This window comes from Callionymus lyra, chromosome 19 (genome assembly GCF_982586985.1).
Source record: "Callionymus lyra chromosome 19, fCalLyr1.hap1.1, whole genome shotgun sequence".
NCBI classification, from domain to species: domain Eukaryota; kingdom Metazoa; phylum Chordata; class Actinopteri; order Syngnathiformes; family Callionymidae; genus Callionymus; species Callionymus lyra.
Window position 1 is genome coordinate 5815633 of NC_141836.1, and position 17232 is coordinate 5832864.

Genomic DNA, 17232 nt, shown 5'->3' on the forward strand with positions numbered 1-17232 from the left:
GGGAAGAGAAGAAAGAAACGAGAAGAGAAACGAGACGAGAAGGGAAGGAAGAAAAGAAAGAGGAGAGAGACGAGAAGGAAGAGAAGAAAGGAGAGAAGAGACGAGAAGAAAGAGGAGAGAAGAAAAGAGAGAAGAGAAGGAAGAAAAGAGAGGAGAGAAGAGAAGGAAAGGGAAGAGACAAGAAGGAAGAGAAGAAAGGAGAGGAGAGGAGAGGAGAGGAGAGGAGAGGAGAGGAGAGGAGAGGAGAGGAGAGGAGAGGAGAGGAGAGGAGAGGAGAGGAGAGGAGAGTGAGTTCTGTCGTCTGAACTTCTCATCAACTCTGACTTGAGCCTCAGATTAAAACTCTTCTCATCGATCATGAAAATGTGTTTTAATAAAATCTCAGCTCGGGATGTAATCAATGGGATTCCCTCCAAACATCCCTCCTCACTCTCCTCACCCTCCTCACCCTCCTCACCCTCCTCACTCTCCTCACTCTCCTCACCCTCCTCACCCTCCTCACCCTCCTCACTCTCCTCACCCTCCTCACTCTCCTCACTCTCCTCACTCTCCTCACCCTCCTCACCCTCCTCACTCTCCTCACCCTCCTCACTCTCCTCACTCTCCTCACTCTCCTCACCCTCCTCACCCTCCTCACTCTCCTCACCCTCCTCACTCTCCTCACTCTCCTCACTCTCCTCACTCTCCTCACCCTCCTCACCCTCCTCACTCTCCTCACTCTCCTCACCCTCCTCACCCTCCTCACCCTCCTCACCCTCCTCACCCTCCTCACCCTCCAGACAGGACAACACTGGCGGCTGAGGACGAGATGTTTGTGGGTGAGATGTCCTCCGGCTGTGAGAAACGACCTGCATCTGAACCTGCTAATCAGTGTCACGACTCATTGATTGGACGACGGCAGGCGGTGCTGAAGGATGAGAGAGAGAGAGAGAGAGAGAGAGAGAGAGAGAGAGAGAGAGACCAGGAAGGTGGACGAGTATTGATTTGGTGGCAGGCAGCTGCTGACAGCTGTGCTAAACTAGCTCTCCCTCCTCACCCTCCTCACCCTCCTCACCCTCCTCACCCTCCTCACCCTCCTCACCCTCCTCACCCTCCTCACCCTCCTCACCACCCGGGCCGACAGGGAACTGCCTAAGCAGATTAAACCGTAAATCCCACTGATTTCCTCCTCAGAGCCAAACCCCCGAATCTGCCTCCGACGCGGGTGAATCCTGCGGCCACGAAGGAAGACCTGTCAGGCGCTCACGGTCCAGAGCCACGCCCGTGGACTGGAGAAGGAGGGCGAGGCGTGAAGGGGCGACTTAAGCTCACGTAAACGCATGACTGGCTGGAAATAGGGTTGAGTTGAAACTTGAGGGGGAAGAAAGAAGAAAAAAAATACACTCATTTTGAGGAGAAAGTGGCTCAATATTAATAGACGTCATCTTTTTTTTAATGCCATGACTTCAGTTGACGCTGAACGTCTAGACTTTGTTTGAGATGACGTTAATGCAAACACATCACAGGTTTCTAGTACAGAATAGAATTAAATCAATTAATAACTTAAAGGTCAACTAATGTAAAACCCAACTTCCTGACTCACATGTTTCAAATGTTCAAGTCTTTTCTCTCCAAGATGCAGGAAGTCCCTCATCATGACCATGTTTTCAACTTATAACTTTATAAAGTTCTCCCCCGTCTGAAATCTCAGCGAACGAGAGGTTACAAGAGTCCATTATGATGTAAGAATGGCGTCACTCCTCCTCCTCCTCCAGCCAGCTGTAATCAGCCCCACTTTGTTTACACAACAAGTCCCTTGGAAGTGGGTATTTCTGGGATTGACAACGCGTAGTGACACACCTTGATGATTGACGAATCACAGCAGAGTGGGAGTGGATAAGATTTTGTGTGCCGAAAAAGTGTTTTAGTGGGCGGGGCTTAAGATTATTTTCTAATGTCAATATTTCAATGAAAAGAGAGTTTTGTAGAAACACACACTGATGATACCTGCTCTAGTAGAAGAACTCACATTTCTCCAATCCTTCAAACTCTTCACTGGCTTCCCGTTTCTTTCAGGATCAACTTTAAAATTCCGGTTCTTACTTTCAGATCTATTCATGGTCAGACCTTCCATCAGTGATCTGATCCAGACTTACACCCCAGCTCGGGCTCTGAGGTCTGTGGATCAGAATCTACTGATGGTTCCACGCACACGGCTCAGGACCAGAGGAGAGAAATCTTTTCAGGCTGTTGCTCCTAAGCTTTGGAACGATCTTCCTCTCTCTTTGCTCTTGATGGATCTACTGACTCCTTTAAGAAACATCTTAAGACGTTTCTATTTGTTCAGGCTTTTCCTTGAATTTCTGGAACTCCTGTTTTGTTATCAGTTTTATCTTGATCTTTAAAGTATATACTTTTTTGAATATTGTTTTGATTGTTTAAGCGCTTTGTGACCCTGGTCTGGAAAAGCGCTATACAAATAAAAATACTTACAATAGAGTCCAAAATCTATTTAAGACACTTTTAAAAACATGTTTTTGTTTCTCTCACTTGTTAAATCGTCATAATAACAATCATTCGTTCATATTTTAAGTTCCTTCTGTTACTATGGTCTTGAAACATGTCAACACAACCACATGGCAAAGAAAACATTTAGTATTTTATTTTCATTTATTAATTAATTAATCTTTAAATGCATGTATTTGTCTGGTAAATCATATTTTTAAATTTAAATTTAAATCTAAAGACTGATCTATTAGAATAAAATGTAGTTTGGATTAGAATAAAAACTCAGTTTAAAAATGAGTAGATAAAACAAAGAAATTATCTTGCAGTTTTTGAGAAAAACTAACTGCATTATTAAAAACTAAACTGCATTTATTTATGTTGTTAGTTGTTTGATACCGTTTGAAGCAACACGTGACAAGAATAGCAAGATTCAAAGAGTCAAAACAGTTCAAACTCCTTTCACTGGATCTTGTTTTTTACCTTTTTTTAAAAGTCTCCATAAGAAGCTGCAGCTCTGACGGAGTTGAACCTGCGGACAGTTTAAAGAAGCCTTCAATGGTCGCTTGAAGTCAAGATAGAAACGTGTGAAAACTTTACCTGCAGGAACCAAACGAGCTTCTGAACACGGATGTGGCGTCAAGAGGACTTTTATCAGAAATCCTACAGCGCGCTCTAGTGGCTAAATACCCAACTACAAGTCCCATCGTCGATAAACGAGAGTAAAATTACATTTATTTCATCTAAAAAACAAACATTAAAAAAAAATTACAACCGTTTTATTTGCGAATTTCGTTCAGAAGTTTATTGCGTTACTTTTTATACTCAGAATAAAACAATTATAATAAATAATAACAAATAATCTGTGGATTAAAGCGCAACTTCCGCTAAAAAAAAATCCCTTGTTATTCTTTTTTCTTCTTCTTTCGTAAATAGTTTTCTTAATTAAACGGTCATATAAAATATAAATATATAATTTATTGTAACAACACCTTTTGTTTCATATTGATGATGTGGATTTTATCAATAGATTAAAATAAAGACAGTGCATATTGTTTCAATCGACCTTTTATTTTCTGATAATCTAGATTATGACAAACACATGAACTTTGACATGTGTGGATTAAAACATTGAAAAAAAAAAAGGCAGAATGTCTGTTTTTTAAATCATTTATTAGAAAACAGGAGCAGGGGAGAGATTAAACCAAAATCCAGCGTTTTAAACTATAAAGAGAGAGATTTTAGAAGAAATAATCTAGTGAGTGAGTGAAGCGGATGATAGAAGCGGTAAATTAAATCTGTGGCGATAAGGAAAGTGAAGGAAGAAGAATGAAGAAGATTAATGTTCGCCTCGAGCTTCAGTCGGAGGTTAATCAACGTTTTTACTGAAAAGAAAAAACACTAAAAGCAACTCAAGAGGGTTTTTTTGCTACTTTCTAAGCCGCTGACGTCCTCAGGCTTTGGTGTCCGCTGTCGAGTCCTCGCCGCTCTCCCCGCGGCCCCCGAACCTCCGCTGCAGCTCCGACATCAGGACGGAGCAGCAGGAACTCTGCAGGAAAAAACGACACCTGTCAATCATCGACTCTGACGCGGTTCCTCTCGTCCATCACCTTCCCGTCCTTGGCCCGGCTGCGAGCCCGGAGCAGCAGCTCCAGCAGGGACAGCAGGAGTCCGGCGGCGAGGCCGACGCCCAGCAGGAGGAAGAGGCAGCGCAGGTCGTGGGGCTGCAGGCCGCCGGAGGGGTGGGCGTGGCGGGAGCCCAGGCAGCTGCTGGACCACCACTTCTTCTGCAGGTTCGCCAGCTGACCCGACTCGCTCATCCTCAGGATGCCGATGGTGAGATTCTTGACCCAGGGAGAGCCTGTCAATCATTTGAATCAAGATCAACTTTGACCTTCGACCCTTGACCTGCAGGACTCACCCCGGGGCGCTGCGATGGCGTATCCTCTCATGCCCAGCACCTCTTGGGCGCGCACGATTTCGCAGTTCCGCGCCGCGGCCAGATCCAGGGACACGGACTCGCCGATGAAGGCGAACTTCCCCTCCTTCACGCGCCGCAGACCCTCCTGAGTGCTGGACACGAAGCTCTTCTTCTTCACCATGTTCTGGTACAGCCGCTCGTGGACCGGGTTCTTCGAGAGCTGGAAGAAAACGAACACGTGAGTGTCACGGGTCCTCAGAGATCGAACCCCCCCCAGGAGGCTGCCAGCGAAACCTTGAAGAAGAGCATGGTGGACCCGCCCTCCACGGTGCCGTACTCGATGGCGTCCTGACCGGCGAGGTCGTCGAAGGACTGGAGGGCGACGTGCTGGTGGTCGGCGCTCAGTTTGGAGTTGAGGTTGGTGACGTAGCTGGCCAGCAGGAGTACGGCGAACAGCCACCAGACGGCGCTCACGACGCGCCCGGACAGGGCTTTGGGGTGAGGACCCGCTCCTAGGAACAGGAACACACCACATCAACACAACCGTTTGCTAGTGCTAACTAGCTAGCTAGCGAGCTAAGAGCACATTCTAGTGTCCAACGAGCTACCTTGCAGCGTGAGCGACCCGGTGATGTACCAGAAACTGTGCGCCAGAGTGAAGGGCTGCTGCTCCGACTCGGGCTCGGTCCACTCAGACGGGCTGATCCTGGAGGGACGACACACAAAGTCTTTTGCACACATTCGTCTTGTTGAGTTTTAGTGGACTGGGGATCGTTGGAGAAACCAGGCTGCCGCTACCACAGTCAAGTTTATACTATATAGTAATGCCCCTGGAACTTTACAATTTTATTTTCTGAAAGAAGAAAACGATGAAAATCCTATCAATGCTCACAATGAGTTCACTGAGAGGGAGTGAGATGAAGTAGTGTTGGGTTTTTGTAGTTTTTTGTGAGGTAAAGTGTTTGTAAAGAGATTTTACTTAAGTTAGAAAACGAGTTTATTTCTTAAAGCAGAAACCATAAAATCTTATCAATGCATGAAGCTGCAACAATGAGTTCACTGAGAGGGAGTGAGATGAAGTAGTGTTGGGTTTTTGTAGTTTTTTTGTGAGGTAAAGTGTTTGTAAAGAGATTTTACTTAAGTTAGAAAACAAGTTTATTTCTTAAAGCCGAAACCATAAAATCTTATCAATGCATGATGCTGCAACAATGAGTTCACTGAGAGGGAGTGAGATGAAGTAGTGTTGGGTTTTTGTAGTTTTTTTGTGAGGTAAAGTGTTTGTAAAGAGATTTTACTTAAGTTAGAAAACGAGTTTATTTCTTAAAGCAGAAACCATAAAATCTTATCAATGCATGAAGCTGCAACAATGAGTTCACTGAGAGGGAGTGAGACAAAAAGAGCGGTGTTTTAAAAAAATATTTGGATTGAGAGTTGTTGAGTTTTTTTTCAAGTTAAAAGGTGAATATGTCCGGACACTCGCGGATTAAGAGTCGGTTCCCGGACTCACCTGGCCACCGCGCAGATGCAGAACCCAGTGAGCAGGAAGGCGATGAGAAGCCCCGCCCACATGTTGGTGGAGAACGGCGCCAGCAGGCTGAAGTCGCTCTCCTCCGCCACGTTGTCCTTCAGCATCAGGAAGCTGATCCCCGTCACCATGAAGGGGGTGGTCATGTCCACCGCCGTCTCCCTGACCGCCGTGAGGGTCAGCGGCGCCACGGCCAGGTCCGCGTTCTGCCGCATCGGTATTTCGTTGAAGCCGTCGTGTTTTGAGAAAACGCATCGACTGAACTCACCCCCTTGACGATGTCGCCGATCATGCCGCTCCAGTGTCCCTGGGAGTCCAGCGCTCCGTAGCGGCCATCTTGTACCAGGCGCATGTCGTACTTGAACCCCAGCTGCTCGGACAGGTCAGCCGTCAGGTCCTTGCAGTAGCCCTCGTACTCCCCCTGGCTGTTCACCATAAAGTATGGATCCTCCTGAAGGAGAAACCAGAACGTTGCTCATCTGCAGATTCAGCTGTTGTCACTCCATTGAACAGACTTTTTTTTTTTTTTTATCATAACTATCGTCCATTCCTGTTGGCCAGTAGGCTCCTACTGTGCCCTTTTAAGGTCGTGGTCAAACTTTACTGTGGCACACATCTGTCAGTCAAAGATGTAACCCTATATTTTCCACTTTCCCAATTTTTTTTATAAATTTGAATAAGTTTTCCACTAATCTTCTCATTATATACAATTATTGATGGAGCATTATCTGTATTTCAACATTGATAAAAGATAAAGATTTCCATGTTCACATTCTAACGTTGTCACGGTTCATTAAAACAAACTGATTTGTCGATATTAATTTGAACATGTGTTGTTGTTTTTTTTGTTATACCTTAAAGACATCTTTATCGTTTAAATAAATACATTAAGATAACAATTTTATATTTATATTATTGTTTATTTTGCAAAAAAATGTTGTTCCTTAGATAAAAAAAATATATTTTTCAATGTCTAAAAGAAGAAGAAAAAACAATATCCATAAAAACATTGTTCGCTTAAAACCAGTCCTTCTTTCACTCTAACTTAAGAGTTCACTTAAGAGTACATGCCGATAGGATTGAGCGATATGAAAAAAAGGCCCTTCATTGGACTCGTCGCTGAAGAGGAAAGAAAGAAAGTACCAGGATGGTCACGATGGACAGTCTTTTCCCATCTGCAACAGAACAGATCCAGAGTCAGATTCTTCTTCATTAGAGACGGATGATTTAACAAACTGTTTTTTCACGAGGCACTGAAGGTTGAAATACGGCACCTCAGATGACAAAAGAGCGTTCCGGGGCCTCCGTGAGGTCCCCCTCAATGTGCTGCCAGCCTTGATCTTCCACTTGTGCTGAGGAGCGACAGAAGGAGCCGCCTCCCCCTCCGCCTACCCCTCCCCCTCCGCCTACCCCTTCCCCTCTGCCTACCCCTTCCCCTCCCCCTCCCCCTCCGCCTCCGCCTCACCCATGAACACAGAGAGTCTTTGTCGCGTCTTGACCGATGGCTTTGACAACATGTCCAGCGGACCTAACATGCAGGGGGCAGCGGAGGAACCGTGTATGTCATAATTTGACGTGGCGACAAAGTCTCGGCGAGGAGCCGCCGCACCGCTGCGAGCTTGAATGCTTCTCCGGAGGACGTTTCCCCCTCCCTCATGTTTTGATAAGACTTCTGGATCCGAGACATTGAAGGCTTCTCCTCGAACCGGCTGCTCCCCGCTAACTTTTTGGCAACTTTTCTGCTCCTCGTTTTTTCCCCTTTTTTAACCTCCTCGTCCCCGAGTTGGTTTGTTTCGGCCATTAGTAGTATTTTTAGATGACGTCAGGAACTGTCACGTGGTTGAAGATGTGTTAAAAACTCAAACCATAAAGGTACCAAATTAATCATGAAGATACTTTTTGTGTGTTTTTAAAACGACTTGAAAATAAATCTAGGAACATTTGGTTGTCGATAAAGACAATAAACAAATAATTTATGAAACCTTTACAACAACAAAAATAGATAAACATTAAATCCAACCAGAGAATTACAAAATAAATCATATTTTTTTGTAATAAAATGAATTAACTGAATTATTAATAAAATTAAAGCCACAGCTTTTGGTCGAGATTTCTGTTTCCAGACTTCCATTGATGAAAGAAGGATGATACCGATGAGGTAATAAATCAGATTGTGGATAATGAAATATGATAAGACTTTTAAATAACATAACTTTAACTTTGTTTTCGTACTGTAATCCCCCCTCCCCCCACAACCAGTGTGATATGTAGCATGTTCACACCATCCCCAAGAACTTTTACAGTGAAAATAAAAAGCACACAAAACACCTCAAATCACGGTATATGAGTCATTCAACTAGTTTCAAGTTGATTTGTCATCACAAGTTATTTTAGTACGAAAATATTAAGTTACCCGAACTACCTAGAGCTGCTTTAAACCATATAAAACCAAATAATCAGGCTAAAATTTTCCATTATTATGTCATGGTTTCATTCACTTCTTTCCCCCTATTTTTCTATGATTTGAAAGATGCAACACTAATGGACTCAGGGAACTAATCTACAATTGTATAGGTTTTTCTTCTACCCTGCTCGTTTTTAGTCTGGCTTCATTGTGGATGAACAAGATAAATGTTTTTTTCTGAATTAGCATCTTCAGCAAGTTACTCAATAACACACCCTACTTTGCACCCATGTTATAAAATGAGTCAGGAAAAAAAACACAGTATTGAAAAGAATTTCAGAGGAACTTCTACAACACGCTGATGAAGAAAAACTAGGAACCGCTGGCAACGATGGCGAAGGCTTGAAACATTATTTAAATAACAGTTATTATAAACATCATGACGTGCTAAAGTTTTCCACTAATCTCTCGGTATTGTTTAAGAAAGAGAAGTGGAAAGAAAACAGGGAGGATGACAGGATGTCCCCCCCAAAAAAACAACATTGACATCGCAGTGCTGATCTGAACCACTAGGAGGCGACAAGCAACTACGATAATCTCATGTCTCGTGCGATAAAAGGGTCACGTGACTACACACACAACGTTTACCTCGTCCGGCTCTTGTCACTCGTTCATATTTAGGAAATCTATTTTATTTTTTTATTTTTATTATTCAAGTTTTATGCCCACTACCTCCAGGTGCTCACATATTTATTTACGACATCAAACTCATGTAATATGTGATAAAAGTGTCAGATAAAAATCATTTAAAGTTTTTAAACATGTTTAAATAGTGTGAAGAATTCAAACAAAAACAAGGCAAAGAATCAACACAAAGCAATGATATCCAAACTAAATGTTATAAACAAGAGAAATCAAAATAAAATGATAGAACAATCATAAGAAACATAAGTGCGTTAATAAATTATTGAAAAAAACGTATTTAACATGTGTGAAAGGTGTAAGTTATATGGAAAAGCTAGAATCAATCCCAGCTAGTTGGGGAAACAGCCTGTTCTGTTCCCTGGTCTTTAAGAAATAATCTCCACATGTTTTGAAACGACATATAAACTTTTGGACGACATATAATCTCCGCACAGCTTTGCTCAGAACCCTTTTCCAGCATCAAGTTGGATTCGAACCATCAACCTCCCTGTTGTGACGAGCCTTCCATAAAAAAATTTTTTACATTTAATGTTCAAAAACACGATTCTCTCTCTGAAGACGGACTCGACCCGACACAGATCTTACCTGCGATGGACTCCCAGACCAGGGAGGTCACAGAGAGGACGAGGAGAAGCTGTGAGCTGCTGCAACAACACAACAGATACTTTATTAAAACATATATATATATATTTTTTTAATTCTCATCTGGACTGAACTCACCATGTGATCATCTCTGTTCAGGCTCAGATGAAAAACTGCGCCTCAAATGGTGTCACAGAGTCTTGAGGTTCTTGGGAGGCGCAACACTTTTTGAAGAGGGTGGGAGGACACATGGGAAGTGGGGGGGCAGGAAACACCCCCAAACTGTGCATTCTTGAGAAAGTGGGTGATTGATTTCGACATGTTTTCCTCCTCCGGGCCCGCGACAAAAGAGTGGAGGCACTTTAATGGGCCGCGGGTGAAGTCGAGTGACACGTGAAGCGAGTTTTAGTGGACTGGGGAGCGTCGGAGAAACCATGCTGCCGCTACCACAGTCATGTTTGTACTGTATAGTAATGCCCCTGGAAACTTGGCGTCCAGGCGTCGATTGTGCAACAATGATTCTGATCCAGGAAGTTTCAACATATTTTATTCAGGAGAGAAAAAAAAAAGATTCAAGAGGGAATTGAGTTGAAAAACAGAGAAAAAGAATGAGAAGGGCTGGATTTAAGAAAAAAACAACTACATTTTTACTCAATACTATTATTTTAGGATATAGAAAAGATAATGTATTATCTAAGGAGGTTAAGAACATCAACTGATAATGAGGAGAAAAAAATAATGATAGATGATAGTTCATTTTAAATATATATTTGTGATGCTAAAAAGAGAGGATTACACATTTTTAGGAAAATGAAGATAAACGAGAGATTAAAAAAAAAAGTGTGTTTTAAGTGTCAAACAATATCAAAATATTTTATTTAATATATGTTGACAGTCAGGGCCATTTTTTTTACTCTTACACACTTTATTTTTTTCATGGCATGTGACCTTTAAAGAGTTTGAGACCTTAGTTCTCAGAGTGGACTCTTTTTGTTGGAGAGTTTTGATCGCTTTCTCTCACTCCCTCTCAGTGAACTCATCACCGCCGCTGCATGAGCCCCGCTAGGTTACCCCATCCTCCTGCTTCGACGACCTGCTTGAATTCCTAAAATCGCAGCGACCGTTCGGCACGTATCGCACGAAGAAACCTGCGCGACTCTTGACTCATGGGCACGTGAATCTGCTCTGTGTTTAGACTGTATTATTGAAGATGTCGACTCAAGCGACAACAAAGTTCTCGTCTTTTTCACGCGGCATCATTCTCCGTCCAGAGAGAGCTTATTAGATCTACGTCAGCTCTTGTTAAAACAGTCCCTGATGAAAAGGTTGACGACACATCAGGACTTTCACTCGAGATAAAAACAAAACAAAACGGTTGTTTGTGAAGAGAGTTGGGAGAAAACAGCTTCACTCACAAAGAGTGGTTTTTGTGCCGTCGTGTGAAAAACACTCTGAAGTGCCGAGCGGGACCTGGAAGCTTCACATCGGGGGCCAAGACCGTCCAGTCTAGACAAATACAGCTTTGGTTTGTGTGGGGGAGGGGGGGGGCGATGGTGTGGGGGGGGGGCGTTTCTGAGAATCTCAATCAGCCGTTTTGTGTTTGTGTACTGGCTCGAGCATTAAAATGAGTTTGTCTCGCTTGACAAAGTCTCAGAAGGGGTGAAGAGGAGGCTGGCAGGAGCGTCGCCAGAGGAGGCCAGCGGCGGCTTTGGGAAGCAGTGGAGGAACAATACCAGGCATTGACTGACAATCCAGTGTCTTGACTTCATGCTTCTTAAGACTCGCTGGCCTGAGATCCAGAGCTAAAAGGGAGTCATTGTCGAACCACGGAATCTAATGCCAAAGAGGGAGATTTATTTATGCAGCTGTAATTTGTGATTACTTCTGGTGGTGACGACCGACCGGGTCTCGTGGGGCTTTTTAACCTACAACAAACTCAAGGCCAGGGGGCCCAATCTGGACCGCTAAGTCATTGAATGTGGCCCCTTGTGTGATTAAAAGCGACACCTTTGTCCTACATCTTAGTTTAAAAAAAAGAAAAGTATTCGAAATAAGTTAATAATAAACATAAGGCCCATGGGAAAAATCTGGCCATCCATACATTTTCGTGGCCCGCAAGAAATTCACAGGTTTGTTAAAAAAATATTGATTTTAAATACGTTTATAAAAAAAAAGTATAGCCTCAGGTATGGACTAATATGTTCTTTTTGATATGGAGCCACACTGAGAAAAATATATATTATTTTTATTACAATCATTTTTACAATATGAAAGGTTTTTTCTTGAGAAAAATATGTTTGTTTTTTTTCCCAATCGTATGTTTACTGGAATAAACGAAAAAAAAAACGTGGAAAATATCAGAATAAATATAAACTTTGTGGAAAACTTCTTGTTGCAGAGACACATGCCACATCTCAAAGGAGGGTTTCTTAAAAATACAAACATTTAGAAATCCTTAAGGCATAAAACTAAGCTCCGAGGTTATTGAGGCATTTTTCTTTTTAAGTGAACCTTCAGAAAAATCTATGAAAAGAAATGTGAAAATAGATAAAGATGTGATGTAAAGGATAAAAATGTAAGCAACTTATATTCATCATATAATCATGTTTGATTACGACTCAAGGTATAAATCGCGTGGATTCATTATTTAATATTGCCGATGTATGAAAAACAATGTACTTCACTTCAGCTGTACTTTTTACATTTACATTAAAATAATAGATAGAGAATTAAATCTAATGCACATTTTCGAAGCATGTTTTAATCAGAAAGTACCAAGTATTTAAAGATTAACTTTTGGTCTTCAAAAGATTTATACACATTATCTAAAAAAAGATGTCATGTTAAGCGCAGCTAAAATTTTAATTAAAGGTTTGAGGTTAGAATTAAAGAGCAGGTAGGCTAAGAGCAGTTAAAAGGTTTTTCTTTTTTTGGATCCGACAAACAAATGTACTTTTTCCATTAGTCTGCCAATAAACATTTGGTTACCAGCGAGCGACTCGTACGGCGTTTGTCTGTCGTCTTGGTTGGTGTTTGCGAGAAACATTTTCTCCTCCACGGGGGGTCTTAAGAGCGTTTGCCAGGGAGGCTCAGAGAGGTGACGGTTGCTAAACACAATCCCAGGCCCGCCCGTTAATTGGAGCAGCGGGTGGAGGTCGACGACAAGGGGCTTTTTTACATGTCACTTTCAGTAAGACGGTTTTTAAACTGGCTTTTGTTTCCGCTGATGATCCGCAAATGAAGTGTGAAGACTTTAAATATTTGCTTGAAATTTATTTCAGGTCATAAACACACATTGTCTGAGTCAAGGAACGTTCATGGCAGTGCAAACAATACAGCAGATCGACAGGTTATCATGCTCCGACACAGACCCATGTGACGACCGTCGACGTGTGTGGACAGCAAACTCTGGGTATTTCTAGTTTTAAAAAAAAAAAAAAAAAGAAAAATCATTGCAAAAATAAAAATATAAAAGGCTTCACTACGTAAAACATGCAGTCAAGATGGCGGCTGCGGTAGAAACTGGGGGCGACATGCTGCAGGAACGCTTGTCAGCTGGGTCACATCACGAGCACGACACAGAGAATACTAAAAATCCTGCATTGTAGGAATACCTTCCTCTTTTTGTTCATGTAGCCATGAGCTCGGGGGTAAGTTAGCATACAAAATGATATCCATGCCGTCTATTTCCAGATATTGCTTGATGGACGGGCGACCGGAAACATGCCCACGAAGTGTCACGAACGGTTCACGTACGTTTAAAAAAAAAAAAAAACGTTTTCAACGCTGCCCACTAGTGTCAAACCGCTGCTACTGCACACTCATGAAGAGTCCAAAAACGCTCCCACGAGAGTCGACATGAAGACATGTATAAAAATGCCTGTATTTAAACTAAATACATTCTGGCGTAAGTCTAAGAATCAGAGGAACTCTGACTGGGTAAAAACTCTTGATGGCGACAGTAAAACAAAGGGACGTCTTAACTAGTCTTTTGAGGAGCGTCTTGCTCGGCTCAAGTCAGAGCTTGAGCTTAAAAGCCACTTCACTGTTCTGAGGGTCTCGGGACTGCAAGTGTCCGCTCGGGGATCTCAACTGGGCGACGTGACAGAGCAGGTCCGGGGCGTTGCAGGGACTCTGGGCGACGCAACACGCTCCCTCGGGATTCCCGCGCTCCTCGATCGGGCCGAAGCGAGCGCCCGGGCCTTCGCCGCAGCTGAAGCTGGCGCTCCTGCCTTGGACCAGGCTCTGGAGCCGCTGCCTTTCCTGCGCCTTCTTGGCCCGGTTGGCGATGTAGCGGACTCGGCTCTGGCTCCGGGAGGAGGTCCTCCGCACCAGCGTCTCGTCCACGGGCTCCTCCTGAGGCGGGTTGGCCTGCCGGAAGTCGTCGGCGTTCAGGGGCTCGACGTCGGTGAGCTTCCGGAGCTGCTCGGTCAGGTCGTTGGCGGGGCGGGTCTTCTGAGGGCTGCCCCGGCGGAGCTGGTCTCTGGAGGGCCGGACGATGAAGCTCCTGCTGATGCTGCGGTACTTGCTGTCGAAGCTGCACGAGATGTCTTCGGACGTCAGATCCCCCAGACTCTTGGACATGGACGATGAACTTTGCGGCGACGCCGGGAGGGGCTTCTTCTTCGCCGACGACTGCTTGAGCTCCTCCATGTAGAGGCGGCTCCAGGTGTGCCTTCTCTGGGTCAGACCTTTGGGGAAATCCACGGGGTCCTCCTGACTGGTGTGAACGGGGCGGGGCTTCGGCTCTTCTTTGGGACTCTGGGGAAGATGAGGGTTGGACTTGCTCACTCGCATGGCGTCGTAGGAGGCCATGGCCGAGTGGCGGTAGCTGACCCACTGGGGGTCCTCAGTGGGGGGAGCGGCGAAGCTCTTCCTGGCCAGGTTGGGCATGGACAGGTCGATGACGGTGTCGCTGGAGGAGATGCTGGAGGACGACGACATGCTGTCCCTGTGGCTGCCGGGCTCCAGTTTACTCCAGAGACGGTCGTTCATGGTAGCGTCGGTGCAGACGACGGGCGACCGGACCGGCGCCGACAGAACGTGACCTTCGCTTTTCGTCCGTCGCACAGGCGCGCGGGAGGGGAAGCTGCCGACCGGCGGGGTCTTAGCGGCGCCGAGAGGGGGCGCCACGCATTGACCGGTCCTTAACTCGACCCCGACGTCGGTCCTGTTGCCCTGGTTGGGTCCAGACTCCTTGGAGGAGCGACGGCTCTCCTCGGCGAGCTGGCGAGCGCCAAGAGATGTGACGGACGGTCGAGCCAGAGCGGTGGAAGGGGGCGAGTCTGTGCCAGCGAGCGATGAAAGCTGCTTCTTATCAACGCCACTGTTGGCGACGGAGCTCTGCGGTGTGCCGGGGGGGTGAGGGGTGAACAGGAAGTCTGGCTTGGATGGACTGAGGGGGGACTGCGGCGAGGAGACATGAGACAGACGGTCCTGATTCAAATGTTTCTTCACGGCGTCTTCAGAATTATGTAGAAGACGCGGAAGGGTGGCTGGTCCATGCACGGTGGAAGAGTCTGTGGGAAAGGCGAGATGTTTAGAACTTGATCAGCTTGAATCGGACAAAGATGGGAACGGACGAGATGGACTGAGAAGCGCGATGACAAGATTTGATCCTGTCCAAAACTTTACGTCAGGAGATTTCTCGCTTTAAAGCTTTGAGTTCATCACAAATGACTTTCTACTCTTATAAGAGTCAAGTCAAGATCATCTTTTTGATTTAAAATAGGTTGTTTTAATTACATTTTATTTTCAACACTTCAACAAACATTTGATTCTAAAACATCTTTCCTGTTTGTGCAATAATCTCTTAAGTTATTTTAACAAAATAAAGGGGTTTTTTTTATGTTCATTGTTGGATTAAGGGTGAGAGTTTGACGTACCTTATCTTATTTTTTTTTTTTTCTTCTTCCTCAAGAATAAGGCATGACAAAAACTTCTGACAAATTCTTGCTGTATTATGCTTTTTTTGCAGACCCATCCAAAGTGTGCCGCTCTCATGTTTTTTTGTGTGCAGCCCTATGGTTTTTCTGAGAACAGATGTTTTTAGTTTGTTCTTTTGAACCATTTACAAACATATACATTTCTTAATTAAAATAAATAATAAAATTAGTTTGAGGCTCTTTTCCCCCCCCTTCGTTACATTTTTTTTTATTTTTCAGTTTAAATAAAAAGGAATATTTAAAAAATATTTAGAAAAAGTGAATAAAATAAAATAAATTAAATGACAATTTAAGCTCATTTCTTCAATTATAATTAATCGTTGTTTTTATTGTTACATCAAGTGTCTGACGGACCCTGACAGCAGTCACAGAATGTAATGTGACTTTTCTTTTATAAAAGTTTATTTTGTCCTCATTTAGAAATCCTAACACATTGTTGTTGGTTTTATGGATTATTTGACTAACTTTAAGCAATAAGCTCGACTTCAGGTGCATCAGTTTAAACTCCTCGACAAACGGTGTTGGTGTTAGAGTGGCGACTATCATTAAACCCTCTGCTGTGATGTAGGAGGAAGAGAAGGTGCCCGGTGAGACAAACGTGAAAACAAGACAGGATGGAGGAGAGGAGGAGGTGATGGAGGAGAGGAGGAAGTGATGGAGGAGAGGAGGAAGTGATGGAGGAGAGTAGGAAGTGATGGAGGAGAGTAGGACGTGATGGAGGAGAGTAGGAAGTGATGGAGGAGAGTAGGAAGTGATGGAGGAGAGTAGGAAGTGATGGAGGAGAGTAGGAAGTGATGGAGGAGAGTAGTAAGTGATGGAGGAGAGTAGGAAGTGATGGAGGAGAGTAGGAAGTGATGGAGGAGAGTAGGAAGTGATGGAGGAGAGTAGGACGTGATGGAGGAGAGTAGGAAGTGATGGAGGAGAGTAGGAAGTGATGGAGGAGAGTAGGACGTGATGGAGGAGAGTAGGACGTGATGGAGGAGAGTAGGAAGTGATGGAGGAGAGTAGGACGTGATGGAGGAGAGTAGGACGTGATGGAGGAGAGTAGGAAGTGATGGAGGAGAGTAGGAAGTGATGGAGGAGAGTAGGAAGTGATGGAGGAGAGTAGGAAGTGATGGAGGAGAGGAGGAAGTGATGGAGGAGAGTAGGACGTGATGGAGGAGAGTAGGACGTGATGGAGGAGAGTAGGACGTGATGGAGGAGAGTAGGAAGTGATGGAGGAGAGTAGGAAGTGATGGAGGAGAGTAGGAAGTGATGGAGGAGAGTAGGAAGTGATGGAGGAGAGGAGGAAGTGATGGAGGAGAGTAGGACGTGATGGAGGAGAGTAGGACGTGATGGAGGAGAGTAGGAAGTGATGGAGGAGAGTAGGAAGTGATGGAGGAGAGTAGGAAGTGATGGAGGAGGCATACGTCAGCAGGTTTACCTGGCTCTGGTCATCCTCTCAATTCTGCACTAGAGACAGCGTTGCGAGGGGAAGAGAGGAGAAAAACTTTAGCAAAGAAAGCTGGAGAACAAGGAGAGTCAAGGCCAGCGAAGCAAAGCAGTTCAGCAAAGATCATGATCTCCACGTCTGAGCGAGAAGATCATGATCGGAGCAAACGAGCTGAACCACAGTTGAAGCTGAAATGTTCAGGACTATTTGGTCATCTTGATTCATCGAATGTGT

The 17232-nt window shown here is 44.4% G+C and overlaps 2 protein-coding genes across 5 annotated transcripts in view; both read right to left on the reverse strand.

Moving 5' to 3' along the window:
* Positions 1-3638: 3638 nt before the first annotated feature.
* LOC148059124 (putative glutamate receptor) lies at positions 3639-9852 on the reverse strand. Of its 2 annotated transcripts, none has more exons than XM_087782084.1 (10): positions 9760-9852; positions 9625-9683; positions 7074-7105; positions 6199-6381; positions 5913-6136; positions 5014-5111; positions 4700-4917; positions 4406-4625; positions 4095-4345; positions 3639-4033 (listed from the first exon to the last, which is right to left on the reverse strand). In XM_087782084.1, the coding sequence occupies exons 1-10, from the start codon at positions 9768-9770 to the stop codon at positions 3938-3940; spliced, it is 1392 nt and encodes a 463-aa protein (XP_087638210.1). In that variant the 5' UTR covers positions 9771-9852; the 3' UTR covers positions 3639-3937. The 2 variants fall into 2 exon arrangements, with proteins under 2 accessions (XP_087638210.1, XP_087638211.1); XM_087782085.1 differs by having other exon boundaries at positions 9625-9680; positions 9760-9795.
* A 3049-nt stretch (positions 9853-12901) lies between these two features.
* plch2a (phospholipase C, eta 2a) overlaps positions 12902-17232 on the reverse strand; it is a 143085-nt gene continuing 138754 nt past the window's right edge. For all 3 annotated transcript variants that reach the window (XM_087780686.1, XM_087780687.1, XM_087780688.1), the window contains one exon: positions 12902-15140. In XM_087780686.1, the coding sequence (XP_087636812.1) occupies positions 13639-15140 (1502 nt within the window). In that variant the 3' untranslated portion in view covers positions 12902-13638. The remainder of the gene's footprint in view (positions 15141-17232) is intronic.